The sequence below is a fragment of the Aspergillus saccharolyticus genome, assembly GCF_003184585.1.
Source record: "Aspergillus saccharolyticus JOP 1030-1 unplaced genomic scaffold BP01scaffold_26, whole genome shotgun sequence".
NCBI classification, from domain to species: domain Eukaryota; kingdom Fungi; phylum Ascomycota; class Eurotiomycetes; order Eurotiales; family Aspergillaceae; genus Aspergillus; species Aspergillus saccharolyticus.
Window position 1 is genome coordinate 90,397 of NW_020290636.1, and position 12,802 is coordinate 103,198.

The following is a 12,802-nucleotide window of genomic DNA, read 5'->3' on the forward strand; positions in this document are numbered from 1 at the left end:
ATTATAGCCTTTAGTTATTATTACTAGATATCTTGTCCTTTATTTGGGTTTTACTAACTACTGTGGTTAAACTAGTTAGTTACCGGGAGACTCGCTGACCAAAACTCCTATAGTTCTGACAAATCCCGGCCAGCCAGTGACTACGGCAACCTATATGCTATAAACTAGTAGTGCTGACAGTACTTATAAATGCTTATTGACCCCCCTCCCCCCAAAACAAACGGCAATCCTAACTGAACCACAAAATCACAACCCCCCACAATGATTCCCCTCCGCACAATCCAAGCCTCTAACCGGCTGATCGCCAGCGATCCTCCCGTCTTCCGTAACCCCATCGCCCTCTTCGTCGGCGCCACGAGCGGCATCGGAGAAGCCACCGTCAAACAATTCGCGCAGCACACCCTCGCCCTCCGTCCGCGGGTATACCTCCTCGGCCGTAATTCTGATGCAGGCCACCGCATCGTCCAGGATTGCCAGGCCCTCAACCCGACCGGGGAGTTCCACTTTCTCCCAGTAGACGTCAGCCTCCTGTCCGCGGTAGACGAGATATCCGCCATGCTGCTGAAGAAAGAACCCTACCTGAACCTTTTGTTCCTGAGTACCGGTACCGCTGCGGGGAAGACTGGTACGCCCAACCCATCTTCATGAACCTGCTCTACCCTGGCAGAGAGATAGAGTAATACATCGAGTCGAGTCTTCTCCACTGACCCCGACCTAGAAACCCGCGAGAATCTTCGCACCCTAACCTCCCTCCTCTACTACTCCCGCCTCCGCTTCACCATCAACCTACTCCCCCTCCTCCAATCCACCCCACCGGGACACCTCCGCCGCGTCATCTCCGTCCTCTCCGGGGGATACGAGGGTCCCATCGTGGATGTCGCTGACCTCGACGGCCGGAGACTCTCGATGCGGGAGTTCCGAGGACAGGTCTCCTCGGCTACGACGCTGGCAATGGAGACCCTGGCCGAGCAAGCGCCCACCGTCTCCTTCATCAACCAGTACCCCGGAACGGTGCGATCGGGCCTCTTTCGCGACGCCGATAGTTGGTACGGGTGGGTGGTTTGGGCGGTGCTCTTGGTGATTGGATGGTTGGTGTATCTGCCGACGCGGGAGGTGGCGGAGAGGCATGTGTTTCTGGCGACGAGCGCGCGATTCCAGGCCAGAGAGAGGGCAGAGAAACAGAGGGTGCTTGTTGAGGGGGTGGAAGTTGCGAGGGGGACGGATGGGAGAGTTGGGTCTGGGGTGTATTCGGTGTGGTGGGATGGGGAAACTTCGGGGGAGGAAGTGATGGAGATTCTGAGGGGCTTGAGAAGGGAGGGGATGAGGGAGGCGGTTTGGAGGGTGACGGAGAGCGTGTTTGTTAGGGTTACGGGGAAGGTGAGGGTGGAGGTGTGAGAGTGAGGATAACTATGAATACCGTGCTGAGAGAACTTGTACTCCACCTGGCCTAAGAGGAGCAACAAGTTTGGCATTGTATTCACTACCTAGCCATGTCCATCATCGCAGCATCGAGTCTGGTTATCTGACCATTCTTGAGGCTGCATCCATCGATATCGACCAACCATTGCTGAGGGTGATGGTTCTGTGATAGTCTCGGGTATGTCTTCCGCCGGCTGAATCTGGGTTTGCACAATCCCACCGAGAGGGATATGGAGTGGAAGACTTTTTATGCTCCCAAGACTCAAGATCATCTAGAGGTTGTGGTGAAGAGATAAGTAATGAGGCTGTGTACTGACGGTGTGTACACCTGATGGTAGGTTTTTGGCTTAAGTGACATTAATACAATGTATATCTTTTGATGATCGATTTGGGACAACTCATAGCGCGATTCTTGGGGGATGGGTGCAGTTGAACAAGACGAAAAGAGTAACGACAAGATCAGCAGAAACATCGAGAGGATGGCTACGCGGAATCATGAGTTTACATACATACAACCCCCCAAAAACTCTCACCGAACCACCACCAGAAAACACTTGGTCTCTCTCCCGCCCCCACACACCCTTCACTAACCAGTTTGTCCCTACACTTCCCGACCGAGGGCACATCCCAGCCTCACCTACAGGAACCTCCATCATCCCTCTCTCATCACGGAGTAGCAAAGCGAACCAGAAAACCCAACATCCGACACACAACCTGACAGAAAGTCTCATTCGCCGCATCGCCCCGAATCGCGCAAGTCCGGAACAGCCTGGTCTCGGGATGTGGATCCCCCGACTATCAGGATTCGCCACGCGCGTGAGAAAATCTCCTGACTAACTAAAGAACGTGATTGATTATCCGCCACCCGTGAATCAGCTTCTGCGCACGGTCGCGGTTCCGAAAAAAGAACAGAGAGCGCCATTACTGTACCAATCATGCAGGTGCCGTCATACTAGCAATGAACTACGTGTGTCGCCGTTCCCAATGGGACCCGTCCCCCCCTGTGCTAGAGTGTTGCTGGCATATGACCGCCTGAGTTTTTTTTCTACTCTGGCGCTTGATTAGTGGTTGGGTGGGACAGGGGGATCGGCGGCAGGGCTGGTATTGATTTGATTCTATCAGCATCGGTGAAGCATGGGACGTTATGAGAGCTTGTTGTAGCTATTTTGTGAATAGCCTGTGGTATATTGAGGTGTGTCTCTCATAGCTTGTTGTGCCAAAAAAACACATTCTCTCCCTGGTAAGAACCTGTCTACTGCTTTGTCTGCTGAACAGAAGTAGTATAGAAAGGGAAAGGAACCAAATGTGGATTATGAAGTTCTCTAAATTGGATTGTTAATTATGTAAATGTATGAAGCGTTCATGTCTATATGCCCGCGCCAGAATTAAGTATTAACATGAGTAAACGTTTTGACAAGAAAAAGAACCCCCCCTGCTCGCTGATAACCGTCTAAACTCCTCCAATGATGCCGTGATGTCGTTTGAGAGCAGAAAAGCTCGATGTTTAATGTTTGTGGTAGTGTCGTTGTTGTTGTTGTGGTGGTGGTGGTGGTGATGGCTGCAATTCGTGTTCATTTGACAAGATGTTTGTTCTCAGAAGTGATGGATCAAGCAAAGTGGAACTTCTTGTACTTCTGCGAGAGCTTCTGTCTCCAGCTCGAGGAGGACGAGGTGGTAGAAGTGGTGATCATGGTGGCAGCGGAGGAGCTGCGAGAGCCCAATTGCCCGCGGGAGACATCAGTGGATTGGAGCTCCTTGGCGAGGGCGTCAGCCTCGAGGGAGCGAGGGGCGGCACGGCGGGTGTAGAGGCCGTAGCTCTCGGGGCCGATCATGGGGAATGGGATGGTCATTTTGAAAGAAGTTGTGGAGGTTGTTGACCCAAAAAGAGGTCTTGATTGTTTTTGTGTGGTGGTGGTGGAGGAGGAGGAGGAAGGAATAGAGGATTGATGTGATTAATTGCTTTGTTGGATGAGGAAGAAAAAAAAGTCAAGGAGGTCCTGCTCGACAAACCGTTTATATAACTTTTCTTCCCTTCCCCTGGACCTCCTGATACTCCCAGAACCGATCTATGGTGTTGTGATTCATACATGCATACTTACCCACTAATGTGAACACCATTTTTTTTTTTTTTTTTTTTCCCGCGCGGCACATCAGATCCGAGGGGCGATGACCGAACTAGACCGTTCAAGCTGTCAGGGCATCTGTGCGTCTAAGCTTCCTTGAGGTTAGTGGAACATCCAGAACAAGACCGACCTTCAACTTCTTTCCGCCAAACTTGCCTTGCCACTTTCTTATCAAAACCCTTTCCCCTGCCTGGCCCGAAAACCGCGCATACAAGAGCAAAAAAAACTCTTCGGCTCACCCGACCATCCCCCGCTGGCCGACTTAACCGATTGTGAATTTTCGCTACCTAATGAATATTGTCTTGGACTCGAGTTACTCGCGCGATATGGTCCTTGTTTGCTGATAACTACCTATGCTTGCTAGTAGTCAATCGACACGAGTTGCAGGTTTTGCTGGTCGTCGCCAGAGCTGCCTAACCCAGGACACACCTGGCCCCTCAGCTCTTCTCCAACTGTTTCCCCCCCCCAAGGGCCCCCCCTGCGTGCGACCGCGCAATCGTATCAAATTCTGCAACGACTCCCTGTCCGCAACCGGCAGACTTGCTGATTTTCATGATTAGAGTTCCGCAAGCGAGCTGGATTGTGTGGCCCTGCGAGCTCGGATCCCTGGGCCAGAGCGGGCCGAGGCTGATGCCGTGGGTCAGCCCACGATAAGATAGAAGCATGAAGAAGTTGCCCCTGCGCATCAGTCGATATGACTATAACATGATGTTATTAAATTATGGTAAATTGTAAAAATAGCAATATCGCTTTGGAACCGGATATCTCGAAGTTGCTTTGCAGGGGGTCAGCCAACCGAGCGAAAGCCGGATTCAGCGGTGGTGACCCAAACCGGCTTTTCCCGACCGAGTCATGCGTTGCCAGTTGGTGCTACAGTACGGAGTACATCACTTCTCTCCACCCCGTATAGTATAGTGACTGTGCAGTACACTCATGTTTGATGGGCGAGGTGGGCTACCGCTACGCGACAGGATTACAGATATTTGTGACGTGAAGCGACAAGCAAACAACCTTTGTAGTTCAACCTCGGTTCATGCCAGTTTCTGCAAGGCAGCGGTGGAGCCCCGATTTCCACAAAATAATTAGATGTCAATGACGTGCTACCACCGATCCTCGCAGAAGTCAACCGATGAGATGAGATTCCAAATTCAATGGAGGGCACACACAATCTATTATATCACCAACGTGAAATCTCTTTCGCTTTCCAGTGGGACTGTCCAGAGGAAATTCTTCACCCCGACTTCCCACCCTGCTTCGTTGAGCCACTGCTGCAGCTTCCGCCCAGCTTTCCGGAATCTTCGAGCATAGACTATAGACTCAATCGTCACCACCACACCCCCCGCTCCAATGAAGCAAACATCGCAGTCCAGGATGATCTCTATCCCACAAGAGCTCTCCGAGCAATAATCCCCGTCAACCTCACTCACCCCCTCCCTGTGCATCTTGCCAGGTCCCCTCGGTCACCGCCCACGGCCCAGCTGGCACCGTCTCATCCCACACTCCCCTGGGAGGCCTCCACAGCAACAACATCCCCAGCGACCGATACTCAAACATCAGCCTCTCCCACTCCTCACTCGGATCCTTCCTCGCACAATCCACCGCCAACCCCATCACCCTGCGATACCCGCACTGTTCATACAACCACCGTCCCATCGCCCCGGACTCGATAAAACACTCATACCCCCACGCGTCAATCCGCGCATGACCCCACTGCATCAGCAATCGTCCGACGCCCTGTCGACGGTAATCCGGGTGCACGCCCATCCGATTGACCCCTAGAAGTATTCCGATCCGCGATGGAGTCAGCAACCATATAACTAGCCCCCCCCCCCCCGCGCACATTCCCCCCTATCAAACTGGTTCCACTCTCCGGGGATGGTGGAGGATAACAACAAACCCGCATGAGCCCTCCGCAACCACGCCTGCCGCGGCAACAAACACTGTGTCAACACGTGAGTCACGAACTCCGCCTTCTCGGATCCCTCGGGGTACCAGGTGCACGGCACGGGTTGCGGACCGTCGGGGAACGGGTTGGTATGGTAGAAGGTCCATTCACAGCCACCGGCGACGCGCCCGGTCCGAGGGTCGAGTGCGTAGAGGTAGTGCGAGGCGGGATTGCGGGCGTGGGCGGCCCAGTGGAGGTCGGTGTCGCGGGCTTGGTCGGTTGCGCGGTCTGCGGCGGTGGGACCGGTGGTGGCGTGGCAGAGGGTGAAGATTGGTCTGTCTCAGAATATATTGTTATTGAGATGCGGTGGGGGAGAAAGGAAGTGATTGATAAGTTCCTGGAGAATGAGGTTGTTGGGAAGGAGAGGAAGTGAAAAGGGGGGGTAGGTGGAAAACCGACTCGTATGGATGAAAGTTGGCCGTCCAGAGAACGTCATTCAGACGTGCGAACTCGGCTTTGGTGGTGACTTCGCGGATTTCGAAGGCGGGAGGGGGTGTTGGTGGTGGTGACATGATGGTTGTTGGTGAGGCGGAAGTAGAAGAAGAAGAAGAAGAAGAAGAAGAAGAAGAAGAAGAAGAAGAAGAAGAAGAAGACACCAGAAATGAAGGAAAAGTCCAAGTCTAAAGGAGGTTATATCCCCCCTCTAAGAAAACGACCACTACTTATTCACTTCACAGGTACATACATACAGTACAGTACAGTACAGTCTGATGCTTGAGTTGGTTTCACAAACTTTCCCCCGCCCCCTGTTGCTCCACGGATTCAGTCGTAACCTGAACCTGAACCTGAACCTGAACCTCGGCCAAGGGCCCCATATAATGCTTGCGCCCCCAGCCCAGATAATACACCACTGCCAGCATCAGCACCCCCCCGAAGATCGCCACGCTGTAATTCATATCGGAGGGTGTCGGGTGGCTGCTGGCCGGCCAGAACCCGAAAATCACTACGATCGCAGAAAACACCAGAGCGAACACATTGTTCGCGATCCCCAGCCATCCCCGAACCCGGAAGGGACCCCAGACAAAGCCTTTGGGATCCCCCCCGGGCTGCGGCGCAGAGATGTGGCCGTTGACTCGGTGGTACAGGAGGAGGGAGAGGGGAATGATGTAGGAGAAGAAGAAAGCCTCCATGAGGAGCGAGAGGACGATATTCAGGACCACGGAGGATCCGATGTTGATGAGCCCAATGAGGCCGGCGGCAATGACGATCACGGAGATGCTGTGGAAGGGCACGGAGGTTCGTTTGTTGAGCTGTGGGAGCGGGATTGTGGTTAACGGTTAAGGGGAAGCAAGCGACAAACAACTGAGCGTACCTGGAGAATCCATCGCCAGCCGGGAAGAGCCTGTTCTCGCGAAAAAGCCCACAGCATGCGACTCCCCGAGGAGATCCCCCCGAGGCCGCAGCACGCCTGCATGATCGCGATCATGCTTGCGAACACAATGGCGGCCCCCGTGCTTTGGGTGACATGCTCGAGGATCGGCATGAAGGGATACGTCGCTTCGGACTTGAGGATGGCGGAGAGGTCGCCCGCCGTGAAGAGAAAGGCGATCAGCATCGCGAAGCCCAGAACTCCGTTGATGGCGATTGCAAATAGCATCGAGTGTGGGACCACAAGGCTACTATTGGCAACCTCCTCCGCCATCTGAGTGTCGAGTGTGTCAGGGGTGAAATCTCGTGCAAATCAATAGAGCTACTCACATGAACCACTCCATCCGTGCCTGATTGACGTTAGCTCTCGTTTGCTACAGCCACTGGCGATAGATACTACCTAGAAAAGCACCCACGATCCCCTTCAGCCCCACGAGCGTGGCGAGTGTGATATCACGCCAGCCGCCGACATTGAATGTTTGGACAAACACTGATTTGGCGTCAGCCTTGGGCCCTAGATAGGCAATCGGTATGAGGACGGCGAAAAAGCCCAGCACATGAATGATGCCTATGAAGACCTCCAGCACTGGGAGAATCATCCCCAGCCAGGTGTTCAGAATGGCGCAAATCAGCAGAATACCCCACATAATCAGAGTGACATGCCAGCCTTGTGGTTCGTAGCCGGGGCGGCTCATGGACACTGCATTTACCAAAATACTTCCCGCGACATACACTGCGCCTGTTGGAACAGCTGTCCAGGCGATGATGCAGATTGAGCCTTGCCGTTGTATTAGTGTCTCAACGAGTCTTCAAAAACTGGAACTCAGAATACATACCCGTAACATGACTGATAAAGCGCTTCGAGGACTCGGGCGCCAGGATACTCGCCCAATGGTACTGCCCTCCAGCCTGCACGGTTGCGTCAGAAAGACCAGACAATATCAAGCTCCAAGCCTACCGAGGGAATCATGCTCGCCAGCTCTCCCAAGGCAGTGAATATGCTGACGAAGCCAATCCATACGGCGATATAGCCATAGACCAAACCCGCTGGGCCTCCACTAGAGCACATGAGCACAACGAGATCCTTTCCTGTCAGCAAGTCATCAGAGGTCTTACTTTGGCAACCCTACGCCGAAGTTACTGTACTATGTCAACTGTGTCCAATGCATAAAGACGTGGGAGTCAAAACATCAGAAAGGCCTCCCATGTGAGCATCAGGCTACACGCAAATCCCACCGTACTGGCCAGTCCAAATCTCCGCTGTCAAATCGGTCAGCTGGCAAGCAGGTGATGGGATGTGTCCAACACTTGACTTGCCTTGAGAACCTCCCGCTTTCCCACCTGGGCTAGCTCGAGTGCATCCCGACCACAGAGAATTACGTTGCTGCTGGGGAGGATGGATGGTCCCTCGGCTCTGATTGAAGTCAGCTCGACTTCACTTTCGCCCGGGGTGCGCCCGCTCTGTTTGCTGGGTGAGGGAGGCATGGCGGAGTGGACAATAAGACGGATTGAATTGGAAAACAGATTTGGTACACTTGTCCCGGGGAAGAACAGACATAGTGAGAATTTCAAGATAGACCAACAGTCGGGGGAAAAAGGGATGGCTCCCCCCCTGATTCAACTTCGGGCTGTCCGATCGAGTCAAGTAGGACAAGGAGCGGGGCTCACAAGATGCCTGTCGTCGCCTGGGACGACCTCTGTGACACCGTCCATGGCCGACGTGTCATTCAATCTTGACCGAGGAGAATTGGAACCCGAATGGGTGGGACAATGTCACTTTTCTGCTGACCGTGCGTCTCTCTCTCAGGATGAGGTTCAGAGAAGACAGCCCGAGTGCTCGACCACATCCGGACTCATCTGAATGCCACGGCGTCTGGGTTTGGGTGAGAATGAATTCGTGGCCTACTTTGGTATTGGTATGTAGCTGAGACTCAAACGCTATAATAGTACGGCTGTAGAGCTTCATCGAGTGCAAAGGGGGGCTATTGTTGCATGGCTTAGGGCTATTGTCACTCAACGGTCGCCGACCGGCCAGCCCTCAAACCAGACCCAAATGCGCTCCCATAGAACAGAACGCCTGCTTACCTGGTGTTCTTCTGTCGCTTTTAAATGTGCCCAGCTTGCTCCATGCCTTTCTCCGAATACGACAATCTTCCGAGCTCCTTCGGATAGACCCCACTGTTGGTGCTGCGCAAGATGGAAGACCACGGAGCCGTCATCAAGATTGTTAGCTGGTTCTTGCTGATCGTGTCATCGGGCGCCGTGATTGCCTGCCTTCTGACGAGCTGGCATCTTCTCGGGAGGAAGATCTTGGTGCTGACTCTTTTGCTAAGCACACTGGTCAGTACGAGTTTCTGATGCTCCCTGTACAAAGTCGTGGCACTCACGCGTAGCAGCTCTGCTCCGCGATCGCCGGGGCCACTGTTTCCCTGGCCGCCACTCGCAGCTTGGGAAAACCACGGGTGGAGGACGACAGCAACGCTGACGACAAACTCGACGGTCTCCAAAAGGCTATCTACGTCACGGAAATCTTCCATGTCTTGACGCTGGGCTTGGGGAAGCTCTCCTTCATCGCCCTCTTCTACATGGTTTTATCCGGCAGCGCATTGACAACCCTAACCCGTGCGATCTTCGCTGTCGGCTCGTTCCTCATCCTCTTGACATTGACCATGGTCGTTGCGCTTGCAATCCAATGCCGTCCGCCTGAAGTCTGGAATGTGATGTCGGGGAGATGCTTAGATGTGGTAAGACTCTTTTGCCTGGAACCAGACCCTCAAGTAGTTACTTACCCAGTGCCAACCCCTCCCTCACTGCAGACTGCCCTTTGGACCTACTACGGCGCCGTGAACATCAGCATTGAAACCCTCTTGTTTGCTGTTCCCAGCGTCTTGATTTACCGACTGCGAATGCGCCTACGGAAACGGCTCGTCGTGATCGGATGCTTGAGTGTTCGGACCCTGTAGGTCTTCCACCTTTTCTTTCTCGTTATCCTCTCATGTCGCTGACCCAGATGACCCGACCACCTTCAATACTAATCGCAAGGGTGAATGTGCAATGATAGAGACATCCTCGTCGCCGCCGTCCAACTCCACTTTGTCCACGGATTCGACCCCCGCCCATCCCTCCCGGCCAACCTATACCCCTGGATGCTCTGCAGCCAGGTCTTGCAGACCGTCACGATCGTTGCCGCCTGCGTGCCATATCTCCGGGAGTTCTTGGAATCGTTTCCCAGTGGAATGCTGAAGCCGGCAGGAGTCGAGCGGACTACCGGGTTGAGGTATGGGTCTGGAACAACCAGGCTGTTGGATAGTGATTCTGGCGTGTCACCGTGATTTTGCTTTTTGAGATAGACTGGTTACTTCTTGTATCCTTTTAGAGTTGATGGCTGGAGCCTGCAAGTTTTGATCCCGGTGTTTTGTTAAAGATGTCCATTTGTCGTACTAGGATACACGATAGGGCTCTGCGTGCTCGGGAGCCATATAAGGCACCAACCTCAGTGGCACAAGGGAGGCACAGAGCCACCCTTAGATGCAGATCTTGTACATTTAGCTGGTTTCTAATCGCATTTATCGCGGTGTGTGCCAGTGATGACATTGATAATTAAGTATATATCACGTACAGATTGGAGTGGGGAAGGTGCTCATCCGCATCAATATTTTGTTGCAAGCTGCAGAATAAGATATAGTAGTTTACTGTGCCACCATGCCCCTATAATGATTTGACCTCAAACACCAAACCAACAAAAACCCCAAGTCCGTCGATACCATTCCCTTTTCACCCCCGATGTGACTTGCACTTTACCCAATCTCCTCATCGGCTGTCGATCCGTCTTTTCCGGGGTGCATTTGATTGAAAAGTAGACTAGACCGACTCCAGCGGTTTTTAGCTTGAGCCCGGCACTATCATCAAACTTCGGCATTAGTTACCTCCTCCCCCGAAAAAACGATGCTTCGTGGTGATGAGGGTATTATCAGAAGATTGCAGCGACATTGAGTGAAGGGATGCAATCAGCAGAAGTCATCGTTCCGGTCGGAGTGCAAGTAGAAGTTCGAATGTTGTTGATGGTGTGGTATGGAAGATTGTAGTCTTCTGGCCGCCCCAGGACCGCCGCCGCGAGGGTCAAGAGGATGAGCTTTGAGGGACGCATCGCCTTTTGCAAGAGGTACAGTGACAGCAGTAGTCTTGGTCGCATCTCAGGGCTCCTAGTGGTGAGGGGATCTGTCAATACTCATGTCTCGTTCGAAGAGGCTCCGTGCTATGTGAACTATACCTATTCCTTGATCCCCCAAGACTAATCCGTAACTGTTGCGCGAAGTTGGAAGGGCCCACCTGTTGAGCACAACTTCTGTAAACTTGTTTTCAGAGCGCTTAGGGCATATATATCGCTCGGTCGAAGAGAGACATTCCTCAAGCTCGCGCACTGACCCCTCCCCGTCCCACCCTACACACTGTCAGTATCCTTCTGAGAAGGAAGTCAAGCTAAGTCAGGTGGGGTTGGCAGGTGGCACGGATGCCATGGGGAGAGTGTTGGTGTGGTACAGGGCAGTGGTGGTCTCACTCAGTTCCCAGTGATGTTGGGAAGGTGGCAATCATTATCCCGTTTGCATACATCTGAGTCCATTCGACATGGGAAGCTCAACAAGAATTCGCTTGGGAGCTGGTCGGAGACTCCATGGTTGTACGACTCGACCAGCGAATGGGCCATTGCTCCCCTGCGCGCTCTGTTTCTGGGCAATGGATGAGAATCAATGCTGAGCTGGGACCTAAGTTTGAGACAGCTCCATCTGTCTGTGGCACTCATCTGCGCTTTAAGGCTGATTTTCACATCCAATGCTGCTCTGAGGCGTCATATTTCCTATCTGCGCAATAGATGACACTTGAAACGGGACATGCAAACCTCGAATATGCCCAACAAATACGAGAGGAGGGAGAATCATCTCAGTGACGATGAAGAGGGTTTGCGAATGCTCCCCGGCTATGCTTCACTCGGTGATGGACGCTCAAATTCGCTGTCAGGGGCCAAGGCCCGAAGCGCACTCAATCTCATTGTCATGCTGCTCCTCGCCATCTCATTGATGGTCAATTTCTGCTTCATCTTACTTCACAGCCCGCTTGATGTCTTCGGACAGACCCCAATCTCATGCAGTGCGCCGGAGCTCCAACGCTCTCCCTACTGTAAGTGGCTCTTAAAAGACTCCGAGGTGAAGCCATGCCTACATTCATGCAATATCAGCGGGCCTGGCCTTTGACGTACCGACACGATACACCCTGTCCACCGACTACACCAGCGACAATCACACCCGGGCCGATCGCATGTGGGATAGTCTGAGCCTGGATTCCATGGTGATCGCCCCGACTATCGACTGGGCTCGAGAGATGGGTCTGCCGGATTCCTGGGACTTCCCCTGGGATCCCAAGCGCAAGATTTACTTTGTGAAAGTCTATCACCAACTTCATTGTCTGGTATATTGCCCCCCTCGCGGGCCACTCCTACACTGTAGCCAATACTAAAGCCTTCCCCTGCTGGTATAGAAAAACATTCGTCGAGCTTTCAAGCAACTGCTCTCGAACAAAGACCATCCCCTTCCCATCGGCCACGTCGAGCACTGCCTCGACACCCTACGACAAGATCTCATGTGTCACGCGGACGACACGCCGATGCCCTCGTTGCAACTGGTGAACGGAGCCGGTGAGGGCCAAATCAGGCAATGCAAGGACTTTGACAAGCTGGTGGCGTGGACGAAACACCCGGATCGCGATGCCTGCTACAAGCGACTGAGCGACGATCGGCCTCCGTTGCGCAGTATCGATCGGTATGCTTTTTGCCCCGCCGACAGTGAGCATCTCGAGACGATGTCGAGGTATTTCGAGAAATATGGATACCCGGAGATGAATGAGGCGAGTTGATCAGGAGGGATGTAATGCGATGATGAGGGGTAGTTGGTAG

General features: G+C 53.2%; 6 protein-coding genes across 6 annotated transcripts; 3 read left to right on the forward strand and 3 right to left on the reverse strand.

Annotated features, from left to right (window-relative positions):
- Window positions 1–261: 261 nt before the first annotated feature.
- Window positions 262–1,395, forward strand: BP01DRAFT_417229 (NAD(P)-binding protein; the record flags this gene model as incomplete). Its single annotated transcript, XM_025579245.1, has 2 exons — window positions 262–625; window positions 719–1,395. 2 exons carry the CDS (start codon window positions 262–264, stop codon window positions 1,393–1,395), a joined length of 1,041 nt encoding a protein of 346 aa, XP_025429460.1.
- On the reverse strand, window positions 1,304–2,018 carry BP01DRAFT_99689 (uncharacterized protein). Its single transcript, XM_025580288.1, has 3 exons — window positions 1,818–2,018; window positions 1,471–1,765; window positions 1,304–1,430 (listed from the first exon to the last, which is right to left on the reverse strand). Exons 1-2 carry the CDS (start codon window positions 1,889–1,891, stop codon window positions 1,519–1,521), a joined length of 321 nt encoding a protein of 106 aa, XP_025429461.1. The 5' UTR covers window positions 1,892–2,018; the 3' UTR covers window positions 1,304–1,430; window positions 1,471–1,518.
- A 577-nt stretch (window positions 2,019–2,595) lies between these two features.
- On the reverse strand, window positions 2,596–6,010 carry BP01DRAFT_393344 (GNAT family N-acetyltransferase). The gene is made up of 4 exons (XM_025578228.1): window positions 5,887–6,010; window positions 5,383–5,762; window positions 4,966–5,317; window positions 2,596–3,309 (listed from the first exon to the last, which is right to left on the reverse strand). Exons 1-4 carry the CDS (start codon window positions 5,997–5,999, stop codon window positions 3,027–3,029), a joined length of 1,128 nt encoding a protein of 375 aa, XP_025429462.1. The 5' UTR covers window positions 6,000–6,010; the 3' UTR covers window positions 2,596–3,026.
- A 202-nt stretch (window positions 6,011–6,212) lies between these two features.
- On the reverse strand, window positions 6,213–9,392 carry BP01DRAFT_417231 (choline transport protein; the record flags this gene model as incomplete). Its single annotated transcript, XM_025579246.1, has 9 exons — window positions 6,213–6,737; window positions 6,800–7,129; window positions 7,186–7,205; window positions 7,256–7,633; window positions 7,692–7,764; window positions 7,814–7,913; window positions 7,972–7,995; window positions 8,045–8,115; window positions 9,375–9,392. The coding sequence occupies 9 exons, from the start codon at window positions 9,390–9,392 to the stop codon at window positions 6,213–6,215; spliced, it is 1,539 nt and encodes a 512-aa protein (XP_025429463.1).
- Window positions 9,393–9,576: 184 nt separating this feature from the next.
- Window positions 9,577–10,405, forward strand: BP01DRAFT_358476 (uncharacterized protein). The gene has a single exon (XM_025575439.1). The coding sequence runs from the start codon at window positions 9,903–9,905 to the stop codon at window positions 10,185–10,187; it is 285 nt and encodes a 94-aa protein (XP_025429464.1). The 5' UTR covers window positions 9,577–9,902; the 3' UTR covers window positions 10,188–10,405.
- Window positions 10,406–12,090: 1,685 nt separating this feature from the next.
- On the forward strand, window positions 12,091–12,762 carry BP01DRAFT_300688 (uncharacterized protein; the record flags this gene model as incomplete). Its single annotated transcript, XM_025572001.1, has 2 exons — window positions 12,091–12,318; window positions 12,388–12,762. Coding segments are annotated over 2 exons (603 nt in total), but the record flags the coding sequence as incomplete, so codon positions are not given.
- Window positions 12,763–12,802: the final 40 nt, after the last annotated feature.